Source organism: Oncorhynchus nerka, linkage group LG7 (genome assembly GCF_034236695.1).
Source record: "Oncorhynchus nerka isolate Pitt River linkage group LG7, Oner_Uvic_2.0, whole genome shotgun sequence".
In the NCBI taxonomy this organism is placed as follows: Eukaryota; Metazoa; Chordata; class Actinopteri; order Salmoniformes; family Salmonidae; genus Oncorhynchus; species Oncorhynchus nerka.
This window is the reverse complement of record NC_088402.1, coordinates 53,472,423-53,488,065: the sequence shown is the minus strand read 5'-3', so window position 1 is coordinate 53,488,065 and position 15,643 is coordinate 53,472,423. Positions and strand designations below refer to the sequence as shown.

The 15,643-nt window shown below is 46.2% G+C and overlaps 2 protein-coding genes across 4 annotated transcripts in view; one reads left to right on the top strand and one right to left on the bottom strand.

Annotated features, from left to right (window-relative positions):
• Nucleotides 1–381: 381 nt before the first annotated feature.
• On the top strand, nucleotides 382–7,857 carry aaas (achalasia, adrenocortical insufficiency, alacrimia). Of its 2 annotated transcripts, none has more exons than XM_029664032.2 (17): nucleotides 382–487; nucleotides 690–801; nucleotides 1,343–1,470; nucleotides 1,585–1,640; nucleotides 3,257–3,348; nucleotides 3,484–3,530; nucleotides 3,719–3,817; nucleotides 5,516–5,659; nucleotides 5,779–5,899; nucleotides 6,033–6,157; nucleotides 6,259–6,319; nucleotides 6,410–6,500; nucleotides 6,623–6,716; nucleotides 6,807–6,874; nucleotides 6,981–7,059; nucleotides 7,175–7,259; nucleotides 7,591–7,857. In XM_029664032.2, exons 2-17 carry the CDS (start codon nucleotides 703–705, stop codon nucleotides 7,744–7,746), a joined length of 1,545 nt encoding a protein of 514 aa, XP_029519892.2. In that variant the 5' UTR covers nucleotides 382–487; nucleotides 690–702; the 3' UTR covers nucleotides 7,747–7,857. The 2 variants fall into 2 exon arrangements, with proteins under 2 accessions (XP_029519892.2, XP_029519893.2); XM_029664033.2 differs by having other exon boundaries at nucleotides 387–487; nucleotides 693–801.
• Nucleotides 7,858–9,943: 2,086 nt separating this feature from the next.
• Nucleotides 9,944–15,643, bottom strand: part of LOC115131926 (collagen alpha-1(II) chain-like) — a 29,547-nt gene continuing 23,847 nt past the window's right edge. For both annotated transcript variants that reach the window (XM_029664024.2, XM_029664025.2), the window contains 10 exons: nucleotides 15,229–15,282; nucleotides 14,998–15,105; nucleotides 14,824–14,877; nucleotides 14,582–14,689; nucleotides 14,387–14,440; nucleotides 12,835–12,942; nucleotides 12,449–12,737; nucleotides 12,125–12,312; nucleotides 11,588–11,824; nucleotides 9,944–11,414 (listed from right to left, as the gene is read on the bottom strand). In XM_029664024.2, the coding sequence (XP_029519884.2) occupies nucleotides 11,268–11,414; nucleotides 11,588–11,824; nucleotides 12,125–12,312; nucleotides 12,449–12,737; nucleotides 12,835–12,942; nucleotides 14,387–14,440; nucleotides 14,582–14,689; nucleotides 14,824–14,877; nucleotides 14,998–15,105; nucleotides 15,229–15,282 (1,347 nt within the window). In that variant the 3' untranslated portion in view covers nucleotides 9,944–11,267. The remainder of the gene's footprint in view (nucleotides 11,415–11,587; nucleotides 11,825–12,124; nucleotides 12,313–12,448; nucleotides 12,738–12,834; nucleotides 12,943–14,386; nucleotides 14,441–14,581; nucleotides 14,690–14,823; nucleotides 14,878–14,997; nucleotides 15,106–15,228; nucleotides 15,283–15,643) is intronic.

The following is a 15,643-nucleotide window of genomic DNA, read 5'->3' as shown; positions in this document are numbered from 1 at the left end:
CCTCTCTTGCTCCTCATCATTGTAAGTCATCTTGATTAGGCACATGTGTGTTTTATCAGTTTCTTTATCAAAATATTTAGCTAACTCCAGGTCAATAGCTAAAGCAAGGGGCTATAGCAGCACAGAAGTAGACTACAAATAGATGCTGGGCCGGGCATGCCTAAAGTCGTGAAGTAAGCGCTACTGGAGCGTGCGAAAAGGCCGACGCTCCAGCCTTTGATAATCTCGCTCCGAGCTCCTGTCAAACTGGGATCGCTCTGCTCCAGCTCTACCCCCAACATCTGGTGTGAACAGAAGTAGGATGTAATGCTGCTATTCTTCCGGTAGATGACAGCAGCGCATGCACCATTGGACAAAGTACGTCCGCGTTGTGGAAATTCTCCGTATTGTATGCCTTTTACAGGTCTCCGTAGTTTACGAAACTTTCCTGACGGACGCTGACCTGCGTTTTGAAGCAAACCTATCTACATTTTACAGGAAAAGGAAGGTAGTTAACATCAGCTACATGGGCAACTGAGTAGTTATTTTTAGTAATTCTCGGTCTAGCTTGCTAGCATGGCTAAATTGCCAATCATAACTAAGCGTACTAGCTAACGTTTAGGACTAGGTAGCAATCTAGCTAACTTCGCTAGCAGCTGCATGTGATGGCTGCATGTTGAGCTTGCTAAATGTGATGTGTCTTTTTTCAGCAGGAATGTGGTTATGATGTGTTCTTTGGCTCTGTTCCCCCCACCGCTGTCCGGCGATGGAGAGACTTCTCAATACAACGAGTCCAACACAGATCTATCCGTCTGGTTTGAGGTGGGCGGGCTACCGTATCATTTTCAATCCCTACTACTGTTAACCGGGTGGGTAAAATTTGTGAAACGTTCCAACAGGAATCTGTTCCAAAAAACTTCGCAAATAACAAAGGTTGCCAACAAAACAACGCATACAAATTTGAATAGCGGCAGAATAAGATGCCGGGTAGAGAGTGGGCTATTTCATAACGTTTTTCACTCACCACGTTTATTTCCCGAAAAATGTCTTTCCTCTGGTAGCCTATGGGCAAACATTAAGAATAAGATACGTGGTGAGTTGATCATGCTACTTTGTATGCGTTGTTTGTTGGCAACCTTGTACTTTATGTTTATGTTTTTGAAACGATCCACAAATTATACCCACCCCTGTTAACTTACTAGTCACCACTAGCTACAGTGTAACTTACCGAGTTGCCACAAACTGTCTGCCACTGCATTGCTTGGATGTTTAATGTTATCACCTAATATTAGGCAATGGTGTGTGTGGAGAGCAAGAGCTACAGTGTATGAATAATGTTGTATGTGTTTCCATTTTGCTGTAGGATTCACCTGCTCTGAATCTGTACTTCCCGCGAGAGTCACTGAAGCCTCACAGCCGCCAAGAGAGCAGCAGCAAGTCTGCCTTCAGGGACCACTGTGAGACGCTGTATACGAGGAGTGCAGGGGCTTGGTGTGTGTGTCTCTGTCTCTCTGTCTCTGTCTCTCTCTCACTCTCTCACTCTCACTCTCTCACTCGCAATTCCGAAGCCCTGTTCACTAATCCCCACCTCTGTCTGTCTGCTAGGCGTGATGCCGGCCTGTCTGGACTCCTAAATGAGATCGCCAACTCCAGTGCAGAGGGTGAGTGCCATGTTATCGTCGTTCTTTCACTGTCACGAAAGTATTACATGCAAGCGTGCGCTTTAGATAAGAAATTGTCATGCAAGACTTTGTATCTTTTTTAAAGATGATCATTTTGATAACCAAACGTGATAAAGAAGCATATTCCTACACCTAAAACTGCTCCAAAACAAATGTATGTTCAAACATTTAAACGTTGGCCTCAGTTGACTACTGCATGCCACCGTTTTGATAACGCATCATCACTGACATCACTTGAATGGTTGTTCTGACAAGCAGCCCAGATTACAATGCATGTTATTAGCCTCATTGAGTGTTTTCATTTTGACAATTCAAAACATAGGAAAATAAGTGCAATTTTTTTAGAAGGCTGTTCCGTTAGAAATTAGTAGTGTAACGTGGCATGAATGATAAATTGACAAAAATATATACCCTGCAAGGTTGGCTATCCATAGCTAGCCAGCTAGTCCAAACCACAGCAAGCTCGGCTATCATTGATGGATGTTTTGCCATCTAGTGACGTTAGCGGGACGTCTTGTTACAGTTATTTTTACTATGGACATTGGGCAGCATCATTTGTTAGCTCTCACCAATAGGTGCCATTGATTTAACAGAGTGGACACTGTTAACAACCCTGCATATTGGTAGCTAACTCTTTCAGAACAGCAGACACCTAACCATCTTGCATTGACTGAATACTCGCTTTTCTAGCCCAGGTATCTAGCTAGCCTCTCCTAGGTTTGGCACATCTGAAGTCCCCCACGTAAACCATATTGAATACCGTTTTAATGTGTAGTGTACATGATCTGCCAGCAAAAGTGACTTTGTTATTGTGGGCATTACCGTGCAGTTAGCCTGTTGGCTAGCTTTGGCTATCGCAGTTTGTCCCGTTACCCATGTCAAAACTACTGTAATGTTTAACACAGCTAGAGCTTACCCTCCGAATGAACACAAAAACTTGTGTAAGTGGGTTTTTGAATGAACAATAGGCGCTTATTCGATGCTAGCTACCTGCTTTGAATGTGATTGTAGACATCATGCATTTAGCTAGTTTACTAATGACGGGTAACAGTAGATCTTGATGCCTCTGCCCATTTAATGTAGCCAAGATGAATGTGCTCATATATGCAAATGCATTTTTGATCGGACCATACAGGCTTGTTATCGTGGTTGTGAGTATTTTGTTGTTTTTCGATCTCAAATTGGTTGTTTTAGCTTTTCGTTTATTCACTTGTTTGATTACGGCTGCTCCTGAGTGGCGCAGAGGTCTAAGGCACTGCATCTCAGTGCAAGAGGCGTCACTCCAGTCCCTGGTTCGAATCCAGGCTGCGTCACATCCCGCCGTGATTGGGAGTCCCATAGGGCGGCGCATAATTGGTCCAGCGTTGTCCGGGGTTTGGCCCGGGGTAGGCCGTCATTGTAAATAAGAATTTGCCTAGTTAAATAAAGGTAAAATTTTTAAAAATAAAACATCTCTTGAAAAATGTGTAATATTATGTTCTAAAAGCATTTTCATACCATCACGTTCAACAAGGTTACCTAACCTCGACATGTAAACCAATGTTCCAGGTTGATTTGAGTGTTTCAGTCCGTCTCCTAATTGAGTGTGTTCCCAGTGCCCAAGTGGCTAGGGGTGAGCTCGAGCTGTGTCCTGGCCTTGCTACGCTGGGTTTCCTCCTTCCACAGCTCTCTATTTCCTCACCTAACAGTAAGTGGTCCAGTCTGTCGTTTCACATGGCTAATTCTCAGGCAGTTCCAATCAAACAATACAGAACTTGCCGGGGTGTGTTGGATTCTGCAGGCTTCTCTAAGTGACTGTCATTATTTTGCCCTTTGTCTTCAGTTGAGCAGCGAGGAAATGACCGCTGAGTTTTCCCAAGTGCTGGATTGGTAAGACTACCTTATTTAGTTGATGAATCCCCAATGGGATCCTTAAATATACTCTCTCTTATGTTATGTATGTCCTTGTCAAATGTGAGGTATTTGTTTACTTTCACAAAAGCATGCTCTCTGAAATCATGGCTGAAGTATGCTATGTATCTGTAGTTGTCCTCCTGTTCTTGCTCCCTGTGTCTCAGGTCGGACTGTGCAGTGCGGGGCTTTGCCTGGCACCCACACACTCAGAAGTGTGCCGTGGCCCTTTCAGACGATTCCATCAAGATCTACAATCCCAAGAGGTTAAGTCTGTCGCAATGGTGCTCTCTCTCGCTCGCTCTCTCTCTCTCTCTCTCTCTCTGTGTGTCATTGACTATCAAACTCTACGGGCTGGCTTCGGATGAAACCTACAGTGCATTTGGAAAGTATTCAGACCCCTTGACTTCTTCCACGTTTTGTAACGTTACAGCGTTATTAGAATATTTGATTAGATAAAACATTTTCCTCATCAATCTACGTACAGTACCCAATAATGAAAGTGAAAATGTTTGCAACTGTATAAAAAAAAAACCTGAAATACCTTATTTACATAAGTATTCAGACCCTTTGCTATGAGCCTCGAAATTGAGCTCCGGTGCATCCCTGTTTCCATTGATCAGCCTTGAGAAGTTTCTACAACTTGGAGTCCACCTGTAGTAAATTCAATTGATTGGACATGATTTGGAAAGGCACACACTTGTCTATATAAGGTCCCACAGTTGACAATGCATGTCAGAGCAAATACCAAGCCATGAGGTCGAAGGACGTGTCCGTAGAGCTCTGAGATAGGATTGTGTCGGGGCACAGATCTAGTGAAGGGTATCTGCAGCACTGAAGGTCTCCAAGAACACAGTGGCCTCCATCATTCTTAAACGGAAGAAGTTTGGAACCACCAAGTCTCTTCCTAGAGCTAGCCGCGGGGCCAAACTGAGCAATTGGGGAGAAGGTCCTTGGTCAGGAGGTCCAGAGTTCCACTGTGAATAATGGGAGAACCTTCCAGAATGACAACCATCTCTGCAGCACTCCATCAATCAGGCTTTTATGGTAGAGTCACCAGACTGAAGCCACTCCTCAGTAAAAGACACATGACATCCTGCTTGGAGTTTGCCAAAAGGCAACTAAAGACTCGCAGACCATGAGAAACAAGATTCTCTGGTCTGATGAAACCAAGATGGAACTCTTTGGACTGAATGCCAAGCATCACGTCTGGAGGAAACCTGGAACCATCCCTACGGTGAAGCATGGTGGTGGCAGCATCATGCTGTGGGGATGTTTTCCAGTGGCAGGGACTAGGAGACTAGCCAGGATTGAGGGAAAGATGAACAGAGGAAAGTACAGAGAGATCCTTGATGAAAACCTGCTCCAAAGCACTCAGGACCTCAGACTGGGGCGAATGTTCACCTTCCAACAAGACAACGACCCTAAGCACACAGCCAAGACAACGCAGGAGAGGCTTCTGGGACTTGAGTGGCCCAGCCAGAGCCTGGACTTGAACCCGATCGAATATCTCTGGAGAGACCTGAAAATAGCTGTGCAGCGACACTCCCCATCCAACCTGACAGAACTTGAGAGGATCTGCAGAGAAGAATGGGAGAAACTCCCCAAATACAGGTGTGCCAAGCTTGTAGCGTCATATCCAAGAAGACTCAAGGCTGTAATTGCTGCCCGTCCTGTTTGTACATTGTCATTACGGGGTATAGTGTGTAGATTGATGAGGACCAAAAAAACAATTGAATCCATTTTAGAATAAGGCTTTAGCGTAACAATATGGAATAAGTCAAGGGGACATACTTTCCGAATGCACTGTATGTCCTCAATCATATTGTCAGACCAGTGCAGTGCAGTGTTTAAACTATGGCACCGTTCCTGCAGTGTTTACGTACGGTTTGTGAGTGAAATTCTCTCTTCTCTGTCTCCCTGTCTCTTCGTCTCTCTGTCTCTCGCACATTCTCTCTCCTCAGTGCTACTACTCCCACCCTGAAGCACCGTCTGCAGCGCAGTGTGGCGGCTCTGCAGTGGAAGCCTTTGTGTGCGTCTGCCCTGGCCGTCGCCTGTCACAACTGCCTGCTTGTCTGGCACGTGGACCCCACCTCACTTTCTACCAGGTACACACACACACACACACACTTGTGTGCATTATAGAGTCATTTCTATGTCTTGAATGTTCTTTTTCCTCTGCCCTCCCTATTTCTCTCTCAATCTTTTTTTGGTCTCCCTCCCACAGGCCTTCCTCTGGCTGTGCCCAGGTCCTGTCTCACCCAGGCCATTCCCCCGTCACGTCCGTCGCATGGTCACCTAACGGACCTCTCCTGGTGTCGGCCTCTCCCAGGGACACTGCCATGCTGGTAGGAATCGTCTCAATCCACTCACACACACACAGGATATGCTACTCGACTGTGAAAGTATTTTACTGTGATGTCGTAAGGGCTTTGTGACTCTTGTCTGTCTCTCTCTTTCTCGCCGTCTCCTCTCTGTCAGGTGTGGGACGTCGCTGTTGAGAGCTGTGTGCCTCTCCACCGCGTGGGAGGGGGAGGAGTCACGTACCTGTCCTGGTCTCCCGATGGCAGTCGTGTGCTGGCAGCTACACCCTCCTCCCTCTTCAGGTCAGAGACGGTAGTGCAGGAGAGCTTTGTGTAGTGTTGGTCGGCTTGATGTTTCTGTATTACTGTATGTGTGTGTTATTTATGTGTTTGTGTTGCTGCAGGGTTTGGGAAACCAGGATGTGGACTTGCGAGCGGTGGCCTAGTCTGAAGGGACGCTGTCAGGTGAGACACTGTGTGTGTGTGTGTGTGTGTGTGTGTGTGTGTGTGGCTGGCTGTGTGTGGCTGGCTAACTGTCTCTCTGTAACTGTCTAGTCTGGCTGTTGGAGTCCTGATGGGAGTCGGCTGCTCTTCAGTGTGCAAGGAGAGACCGTCATCTATGCCCTGACCTTCACTGACAACCCAGGTACACACACACACACACAATTCCATGTACAATATGAGCCACTTCAACCTTTTTATAGTTGTTTACACTGCTGTGTGCTTGCGTTGTTTGTTTTGATGTGTGTTCTCCTCTTTGTCCACTAGGGGTGCCCTTAATGATGTCAGGTGGGCCAAAGGCAGCAACAGTGGTGGCCGACCTGTCCGAGACCACCTTAAATACACCTGACGGAGATATCACGTAAGGAAAGGCCCGGGTTAACTAGTCCTTTACTTCACTAGTTGTCGATTACCCTCACCGATTGGATTGTTGCGTTTGTCTGTGTGTCAGAGTCGGAGGAGAGATCCAGTCATTGGCGTGGGATCCGAGAGGAGAGCGTCTAGCCGTGCATGTCAAAGGTCAGGCTTGTTCTGTCTCTTCCCACTTTCTCCGACTTGAGAGATTGTGCGTGTTTTGACGTCTTCTCTCCTCCGCTCACTTCCTCCCTCTCATCGGCTCCGCCAGGAGACGCCGGAGCAGGCCGCCCTGCCATGATCGCAGTGTTCAAGACTCAAATCAGCCCCGCTTTTAAGCTTCTGCCATGGTATGTGCTCTAGTATGTTACATTGCCAGGAAGGTATCTCAGTGGTAATCAGTTGTTTGTATCTCAGTGGTAATAACTGTGTGTGTGTGTGTGTGTGTGTGTGTGTGTGTGTCAGTGGTTTTGTCCAGGGGGAGGCTGGGACAGAGCCCAGACTGATGCAGTTTAACCCCAACTACCAGCATGGAGCCCAGCTCACTGTGGTTAGTCTCTCTTCAAACTCTTCTCTTTACATTCGCGGGCCTCCAGTCATTTAGTAGACGCCTCACAGTGCTGCTTAAACTGGTCTTAATAAAGCTATAGTTCACTGATAAACTTGAAATGTAGAGCTGTTTTCAAACCTCAAGTTGTTTCTGCCTTAATTCCATTCGTATGGGGAGACATGGGCAACATAAAATGGTACATGGTCCACACACACAAATTCCCTTTTACATGGTTGTTGTTGTACAGTAGTGCATCAGTGACTAGAGCAACAGGTGTAGTGAGGTGTAACTTAACTCATCCTAGTGACTGTAGTGAATTCTCTCTCTACAGTGTTGGTCCAATGGGAAGATTACCCACGTGCCTTTCTGCTTTATGAGTGCTGGGAATCCCCAGCCTGGCCTGGGAGGCAGCCCGTCTCTCCCCCTGACCCAGGGCAGACCAGCCGACTACAACAACCAGACTCTCTACACAGAACTCATCTCCTGACCACACATACACACACTCAAACTAACACAAGAAACCATATTTCAGTACAATTTATACTTTTTTTTAACACTTTGTAAATAAACGTGCACAAAGTGTAATGCAAATTGTGAATGATTGTGTCTTTTTGAATTCCTAGACCAAGACATGGTAAGGGGGTTGGTGGAATGGGGTTAAGGTCTAGGCAGCGCTGGCCCGTTCTTTCAAAAGCGATAAACAAGGTGATTGGGAGTTTGGAGCGTTTTAATGGAGATTTTCATTAGTCTTACTTAGACTATCCATGTACTAAGGCAGGGTTTCCCAACTGAAGATTCTTTTAAGTAAGTCTAATGAAAATCTCCATTGAAACACTCCAAACCCCCAATCACCTTGTTTATCTCTTTTGCAAGAACTGGCTGAATTTGATCCCCCCCCCCCCCCCCCAAGTTCTTTGAGCAACAGACATAAAGGACTGTATAAACAAATATGTTCAAAAGTATTCCCATGCACAATAGATACACTCACCTGCAAGTTTAATATAAGTACACCCATCTAGTACAGGGTCAGACTCCCCTTTGGCTCCAGAACAGCCTGACTTCTTCGGGGCATTCTACAAGGTGTTGGAAATGTTCCACAGGGATGTTGGTCCGTGCTGACATGATGACATCACGCAGATTCTGCAGATTGGACGGGTACTTTCATGCGGCGTACAAGCCGTTCCATCTCATCCCGGAGGTGCTCTATTGGGTTGAGGTCTGGGGACTGCACAGGCCACTCGAGTAAACTGAACTCCCTGTCATGTTCCAGGTGGTGTTTTTCCACTCCTAAATTGTGTTGGTGATCGTGTGCCCACTGGAGACGCTTCTTCTTTTTAGCTGATAGAAGTTGAACCTGGTGTGGTCGTCTGTTGAAATAGCCCATCCGTGACAAGGATCGATGAATTGTACGTTCCGAGATGCCGTTCTGCACACCACTGTTGTACTGTCCCATTATTTGTCTGTGGCCCGCCTGTTCGCTTGTGCGATTCCTGCCATTCTCCTTCGACCTCTCATCAACAAGCTGTTTTCACCCACAGGACGGCTGCTGCTGCCTGGATGATTTCTGTTTGTCGCTCCATTCTCTGTAAACCCTAGACACTCGTGTGTGAAAAGCCCAGGAGGGTGGCAGCTTCTGAGATACTGGATCCGACTCATCTTAGGTCACTCATTTTGCCCATTTGAACATTAAATCGAACAGGAACTGAATGCCCCGATGCCTGTCACATGACTCACTGTCTGTAGGAGCGATCTATTTTTGTGAATGGGGTGGTGTACCTAATAAACTGTCCGGTGAGTGTATATGATCATATCCAAATGTGATCAATGTTTGAAATGATTCAGTTCTTGTCATACTGCATCTGTTTGGGGTTCTTGCGGTCAATTTTCAGTCTACAAATGATTTATAATAACGTTCTGGCCCCCTGACTTCGCTCAAGAAAAAATCATCCCGCGGCTGAATCTATTTGTGGATCCCTGTCTAACTTAATCAAGTCTACTGTATATTCTCTTAATCTATGTTTATCTTGGCAATAATGTTTTCAATCTTAAAAAAACAATCTGGCATTAATGGTATAGCTTTGCTTTCGGTCAATAACTCGAAAAGATGTAGGTCTACAAAGATGATATTTGTGATTTTCAATGTAGGTTTGTAATCAGAATAATTTCCCTTTAAGAAGATATCACTGTTTAGTCTTCAGTCTAATTTTTATTGCTCAACAGAAAGATATGGAAAGGTATTGTGGAGAAAGCACACAACGGCAAACACCTATGTCAATGTGTTGACGCGTCAGTAAGACATTACTGTTAATAAACAAAATACTTCACAATTCCATTCAGCACAATTTCTTTATTTATGCTTATTAATTCAAACAAACAGAAGCCAACCATGCCCGGCCCAACCCTGAAACCGGTGAATGATTACAGACAGTACTTTCATTCCTGTGTAATGAGATTTTCTCATAGCTAAAACACACACTCACGCACAGTCTCGCATACTCACACACATACCATGCACTCACAAACATAAAAAATAAAATAAAAAGTTAACTGAACTCCCAAGAAATACAACTACAACAAAAACCTTAAAGTATACAGACCTTGGGTTCAGTTACCAAAAAAAAAAAGCTATTCAACTCCCATGCCATGTCCGTACTTACTCAAAAGAAACGCAATTAAAAATCAACTTCATTGTTACTTGGTTTTTCCTTTTTATTTCCAATTTACATCAATTAAAAGTGTAACAAAATAAAAACAGACAAGAAATGATCATGATCATAATAAAAATGAGTAACAGACACACCCTCTCACACACACAGAGACGAGCCACCCTGGTTGTTTTGGGTAGCTCTCCTTGGGAGTCCCGTGATTCTATTTGTGGGGCGTAGACTCCATAGGAGAATATCCAGAGTCACTTGGTTCCCTGCCTTGAATGGCTGCACCTGTCGTCCGAGGTGGGGTGTGTGTGTGTGGTGTGTGAGGCTAGTGGGGGGTTTGGGGGAACAATGACTGAATTCTAGAACTCATAGCACCTTCTGAAGACAGCAAAGCAAAGATAGCTGTTCAGCACCAGTTCCACCCGAAAGCTCATTTTGGTCAGCTCAAGATTTAAGGTCAACTTTTTCACTTTGTTTTTCAGCGTGAGGTAGCTTTAAACAATCTGGATGACTACAACAAAACTGATTTCATTTCCCAAATTTTATTAGAATTTTTTTGGGGGGGGTTGTTTGTCAACCGAGTAAGACATTTTCCTCTTATGGGCAATCAAGGGGTAAAGGACAAGGACAAACATATCCCAAATGTAACCTCACTTTCCAAAAAGTGTTGGTGTGCATATAGACACATGTACACACATAATGTGGAAATATATATAAAATCATCTGGTTGTTTATAAACACAGACTTTTACAACAATAGAACCAAGTATTTTTAATACACAGTAAAAGTTTAGCTCCTGGTCTTGATGGTAAAAAAAAAACACATTTTGACGCACCTTATAATTTACTGAAAATATTTTTTGGTCTACATTGATTCAAAATGGCGTATTTGTAGCTAGGTCGGAGAGGGAGGTGGAGTGGGAGTTTCTAGGTGTTCTGTAGTGGGAGGAGCTTGTGCTGTTCTTATGGTGAAGCCCCCCCCAGTCCCACTGTACCTCATCTATGCCCCTTTAAAGTTTAGACAATAAATAAGTGACATCGAGTCATGTTTCTGTTTCTCCATCACTCGTCCCTTGGCTTGGTCCCTTTTCCTTCTGGCTCAAACTCATTCCCACCGACTGTGGGCCACAGGAAACACGACTGGGGAATGATGGAATTACGTACGGATATTGCTGGTGTCTTTCAGTGCTAACATCCAGGGTGTACAACTTGGAGAGCACTTCTTTGTAAGAGAGAATATCAATTATCATTTTCTTTTTTTAGTTCCGGTCTTCATTTGTTTGGAGCGTGTATTGTTTCATAGTTATTTCTTTCATGTTTTAGTTTTTTTTCTTTTCGTCTTGTTTGTCCCACTTTTACAAGAAGCAGACTGCGCCCACGTCCACGCCGAACTCCTGGTCCGCTCCTCCGATGTCCATGGGAGCAATGTCCACGATGGGCAGACGGGAGGTCTTCTGTGTTTTGTACTCGAAGACAGTCTTGCCCCACTGGCCTGTGTGTTTCTGTGGGACGACAACAGATATGTGTTGAAACACTGTACATTCCCATAGGCTACAATGACAGTTTTTTTGTTTTTGTCTACTGTGTAACTGGACTGTGCCTTTCCCAATAGGTCCTACTTTACTATGTCCATCTTTTCCCCTGTCCCTACTTTGACAGTGCCTATTCCCCTCACCTTGCAGCCGTCCTCCGCCACGCTGTAGGTGAAGCGGCTGTTGCCCTCAGCTCGGATCTCCACGTCGTTGGAGCCCTGGAGCAGCAGAGACTTCTTCAGGTTGCCCGTGGATGCGTCCATATAGGCCACGCTGTTCTTGCAGTGGTAGGTGAGGCTCTGAGACGCTTCCGTGGACAGCAGCCTCAGGAAGGTCAGCTGGATACTGGCGGCGTTGGTACCGTCCTCAGCGTAGCTGAACTGTGGAGGGAGCCAGAGGAGGGAGAGCTTAGGGTTAAACGGGACACGGGGCAAGGAAGGCGTGGAGGAGGTCATGGAGGTCACACACAGGTTTATGGGTGGTAGGATTTTATGTGATGTCTAGAACTTATCTGCAAGCCGGAAATATAGGTTCAGCCTGCAATTCATAAAAGGAAACACTGAGAGGAAGTGCTCTACTCGATGATCAGGGTAACCCTTGAAATGAAGTTACCCTACTAAAGCAGTAGCCGTATTTCGCTCAAACGTGCCAGTGAAGTGATTATTCATGTCGAGACTCACGTGGAATCCTCCATTCATGGTCTCTCCGAACCAGACGTGTTTGCGGTCCTTGCTCTTGCTTGTCCACCAGTTCTTGTGTGGCACGTTGGCTATGCTGGGGTACACGCAGGTCTCGCCAGTCTCCATGTTGCAGAAGACCTTGATGGCGTCAGCTGTGCTGCCAATGTTCGGGTCCACCCAGTAGTCACCTGGCGAACAGGAGGGAGAGAGGACAAATGGTTCAAACCTTAGCATGGTTTGGACTGATCACATTGTACACATCTGTGGTCTTTCCTTTCCATTCACTCTCTCTTCTCCCTCTCCTCTAACCATTCCCCCACTCACCACTCTTCCACTCGGGGTGGGACAGTTTGACGTCTCTGCAGGTGCGGGCGGGGTTCTTCTGGCTACCGTCGGGGCTGCGCAGGTTCTCGATCTGGTAGTTGAGGGACTTGAGTGTGGAGTCCACCTCCACGTCGTGCTGCCTCAGGGAGCTGGATGCCTCATCAGCCCTCATGTACCTCAGGGGATCCGGAGACTTCTCTGGCTGAGACAGGCCAGCGAAGGCAGACATGTCGATGCCAGGGCCGGGAGGACCAGGAGGACCAGGGGGTCCGGGGTTACCAGGAGGACCCTGAAGGAGAAGAGGAGACGATTGTTACAAGGTGGGACTACATGAAGACTAACATATTTGCTGCTATATGCTATAAATGTTGCCAAGCGTTACTCACAGCAGCACCAGTCTCTCCAGAACGACCACGAGGCCCAGAGGGTCCGAGGGGTCCAGGGGTACCGTTAGATCCATCCTTACCAGCGGGACCGGCTGGGCCAGGGGGTCCCTGAGGAGATAGATAGGGTGGGGTCAGTCACAGCTCACACACATGGATGCTAGCATAGCATGTATGAATGGGAGTCTCTTTGTAGAGGGGCTGGATTCACAGTTAGTTTGAAACTTTTACCAGATGTAACATTGTTCATGTTCAATTGTCCTACAGTGTACACTCTTTAATTAAAAAACAACCTGCTTATCGGACATTACAAACTTAGCAGCTACACTAGATGACCAAAAGTATGTGGACACCTGCTCGTCGAACATCTCATTCCAAAATCTTGGGCATTAATATGGAGTTGTTCCCCCCTTTGCTGCTATAACAGCCTCTACTCCTCTGGGAAGGCTTTCCACTAGATGTTAGAAAATTGCTGTGGGGATTTGCTTCCATTTAGCCACAAGAGCCTCAATGAGGAGGGGCACTGATGTTTATCACTTAGGCCTGGTTCGCAGTTTCCCTTTCAATTCATCCCAAAGGTGTTAGATGGAGTTGAGGTCAGGGCTCTGTGCAGGCCAGTCAAGTTCTTCCACACCGATCTTGACTAACCATTTCTGTATGGACCTCGATTTGTGCACAGGGGCATTGTCATTCCTGAAACAGGGAAGGCTGCTCGGCCATGGAAACCCATTTCATGAAGCTCTCGACAAAGAGTTATTGTGCTGACGTTGCTTCCAGAGGCAGTTTGGAACTCGGAAGTGAGTGTTGCAACCGAGAAACAGACGATTATTATGTGCTACGCGCTTGCTACGCGCTTCAGCACTCGGCGGTCACGTTCTGTGAGCTTGTGTGGCCTACCGCATCGCGGTTGAGCCGTTGTTGCGCCTAGACTTTTCCAATTCACAATAACAGCACTTACAGTTGACCAGGGCAGACATCTAATGAACTGACTTGATGGAAAGGTGGCATCCTATAACGGTGCCACGTTGAAAATCACTGAACTCTTCAGTAAGACCATTCTAATGGCAATGTTTGTCAATGGAGATTGCATGGCTGTGTGCTCGATTTTATACAACTGTCAGCAGCGGGTGTGGCTGAAATAGCCGAATCCACTCATTTGAAGGGGTGTCCACATACTTTTGTATATGTAGTGTATCTCTCTATGGGTGATAATTATTCACATCCCTTTCCTCTTCTTTATCATGTAATTAATCTTTATGGGTACATTTTTTAAGTGGTAGCCTCTCCTGTCTTGTCTTCCTCTCTACCACAACATGTGGTAATCACAAAAGCATTAGCCTTCCCTGTTATCCTAGGACAGACTAATTAAAACACAGTGGCCATTCTCATCCTCTACCTTATCACGGTGTTGGAGGATTATAAAAACAAAAACTAGCCTTTGACCCTCATTATTATATCATGGGATAACTACTGTATAGGAGTAGTCCTTTTGTCTTATCATAAGTCTGGAGGGAATTAGAGAAGTGTTCTGTCCTTCCCTCTCGCCTGGACTCACTTTAGCGCCACTAGGTCCGGCAGGTCCAGCAGCTCCCTGGTCTCCAGCGGAGCCCTGTTAGTTTAGACAAAGACGACTGGAAGTCAGGGAACAGAACTTATTTCACACGCAGAAGTGTCATGAATACAGATCTATGAAGATGGAGAGGTATAATGGCTAAAGGTCCAGCGTGGCCAGAGGACTTAGGTGACTTACGGGAGGTCCGGGAAGACCCTGCAGACCGGTGAAGCCACGGTGTCCCTTCTGTCCCCTCTCTCCTGTCTCGCCAGCCTCTCCCTTGTCTCCACGGGGTCCTTGGGGTCCCTTATTTCGAGAGGCAGAGAGTGTCAATCAGCTCAGCAAAAAAAAGGGTGTGCGAATGCCGGTGCAGCTACAGTTGGTAATAGTTCACTAGAGAATGGTGTGTGTGTTTCAAAATGAGCGATGTTGAAACTCACAGCCATTCCTCTAGCGCCAGCTGGTCCAGCGGGTCCGGCAGGTCCTTGAGCACCCTAGAAACAAGAGTGAGGTTCTTCCCATTAGACAGGCTAACAACACCCAAACCAGTGTGAATTACAAAACACCGACATTTATCTCATTCATATTGTGTCTAGTTTTGTATGGGTACTCACTCCCTCTCCTCTGTCTCCCTGCTTGCCCAGGGGGCCGACAGGGCCGGGGGCACCGGGAGCGCCCGGGGCACCAGGAGCACCAGCAGGACCAGTGTTACCACGCTCACCCTACAGGGGGAGAGAAGATCATAGGATATAAGGCCATCAAAGCGCATATGATAGCTTAGCCATCAATTGGACTGATTGGTTTGGACTGATTGGTCTGATTGGTGTATAATGCAGGTGTCTCACCTTGACTCCAGTGGATCCATCTCTACCAGGGGGTCCATCAGACCCAGCGTTGCCCTGTAAGGTAGAGACAGAGATTTAATCATTCATTGAAATGTATTGTTTTTTTTTGGTTGCGGTTGTTGTTGTTAGTGTAGTCATTGTTTACAATTCTGCTTGGCGGTTATTGTGACTGTGTGGGGGAGGGAAGTTCTTGTTTTTTGGAGGTTGCTGTTGTTGTGTGGTGATTATTGATGTTTATGTTAATGTTGTTGTTGCTTATGCTGCTGCTGTCGTTGCTATGGTTCTTGCAGTGGCTCAATCCAGAGGTGTAATTATATTGGCCAGCAGGTGGCACTATAGTGCAGCTATGGCCCACACCTCTGTCATTGCTGTGTGCAGCTACAGTGGCCTATAATTGTTGTTGTGGCCTTTGCTG

Bases quoted from the DNA above. Each gene is read 5' to 3' on its own strand.
- aaas (XM_029664032.2), top strand. From the start codon at position 703: ATGATGTGTTCTTTGGCTCTGTTCCCCCCACCGCTGTCCGGCGATGGA. The intron at 802-1,342 runs GTGGGCGGGCTA...ATTTTGCTGTAG, and splicing joins ATCTATCCGTCTGGTTTGAG to GATTCACCTGCTCTGAATCT. The intron at 6,320-6,409 runs GTGAGACACTGT...GTAACTGTCTAG, and splicing joins GTCTGAAGGGACGCTGTCAG to TCTGGCTGTTGGAGTCCTGA.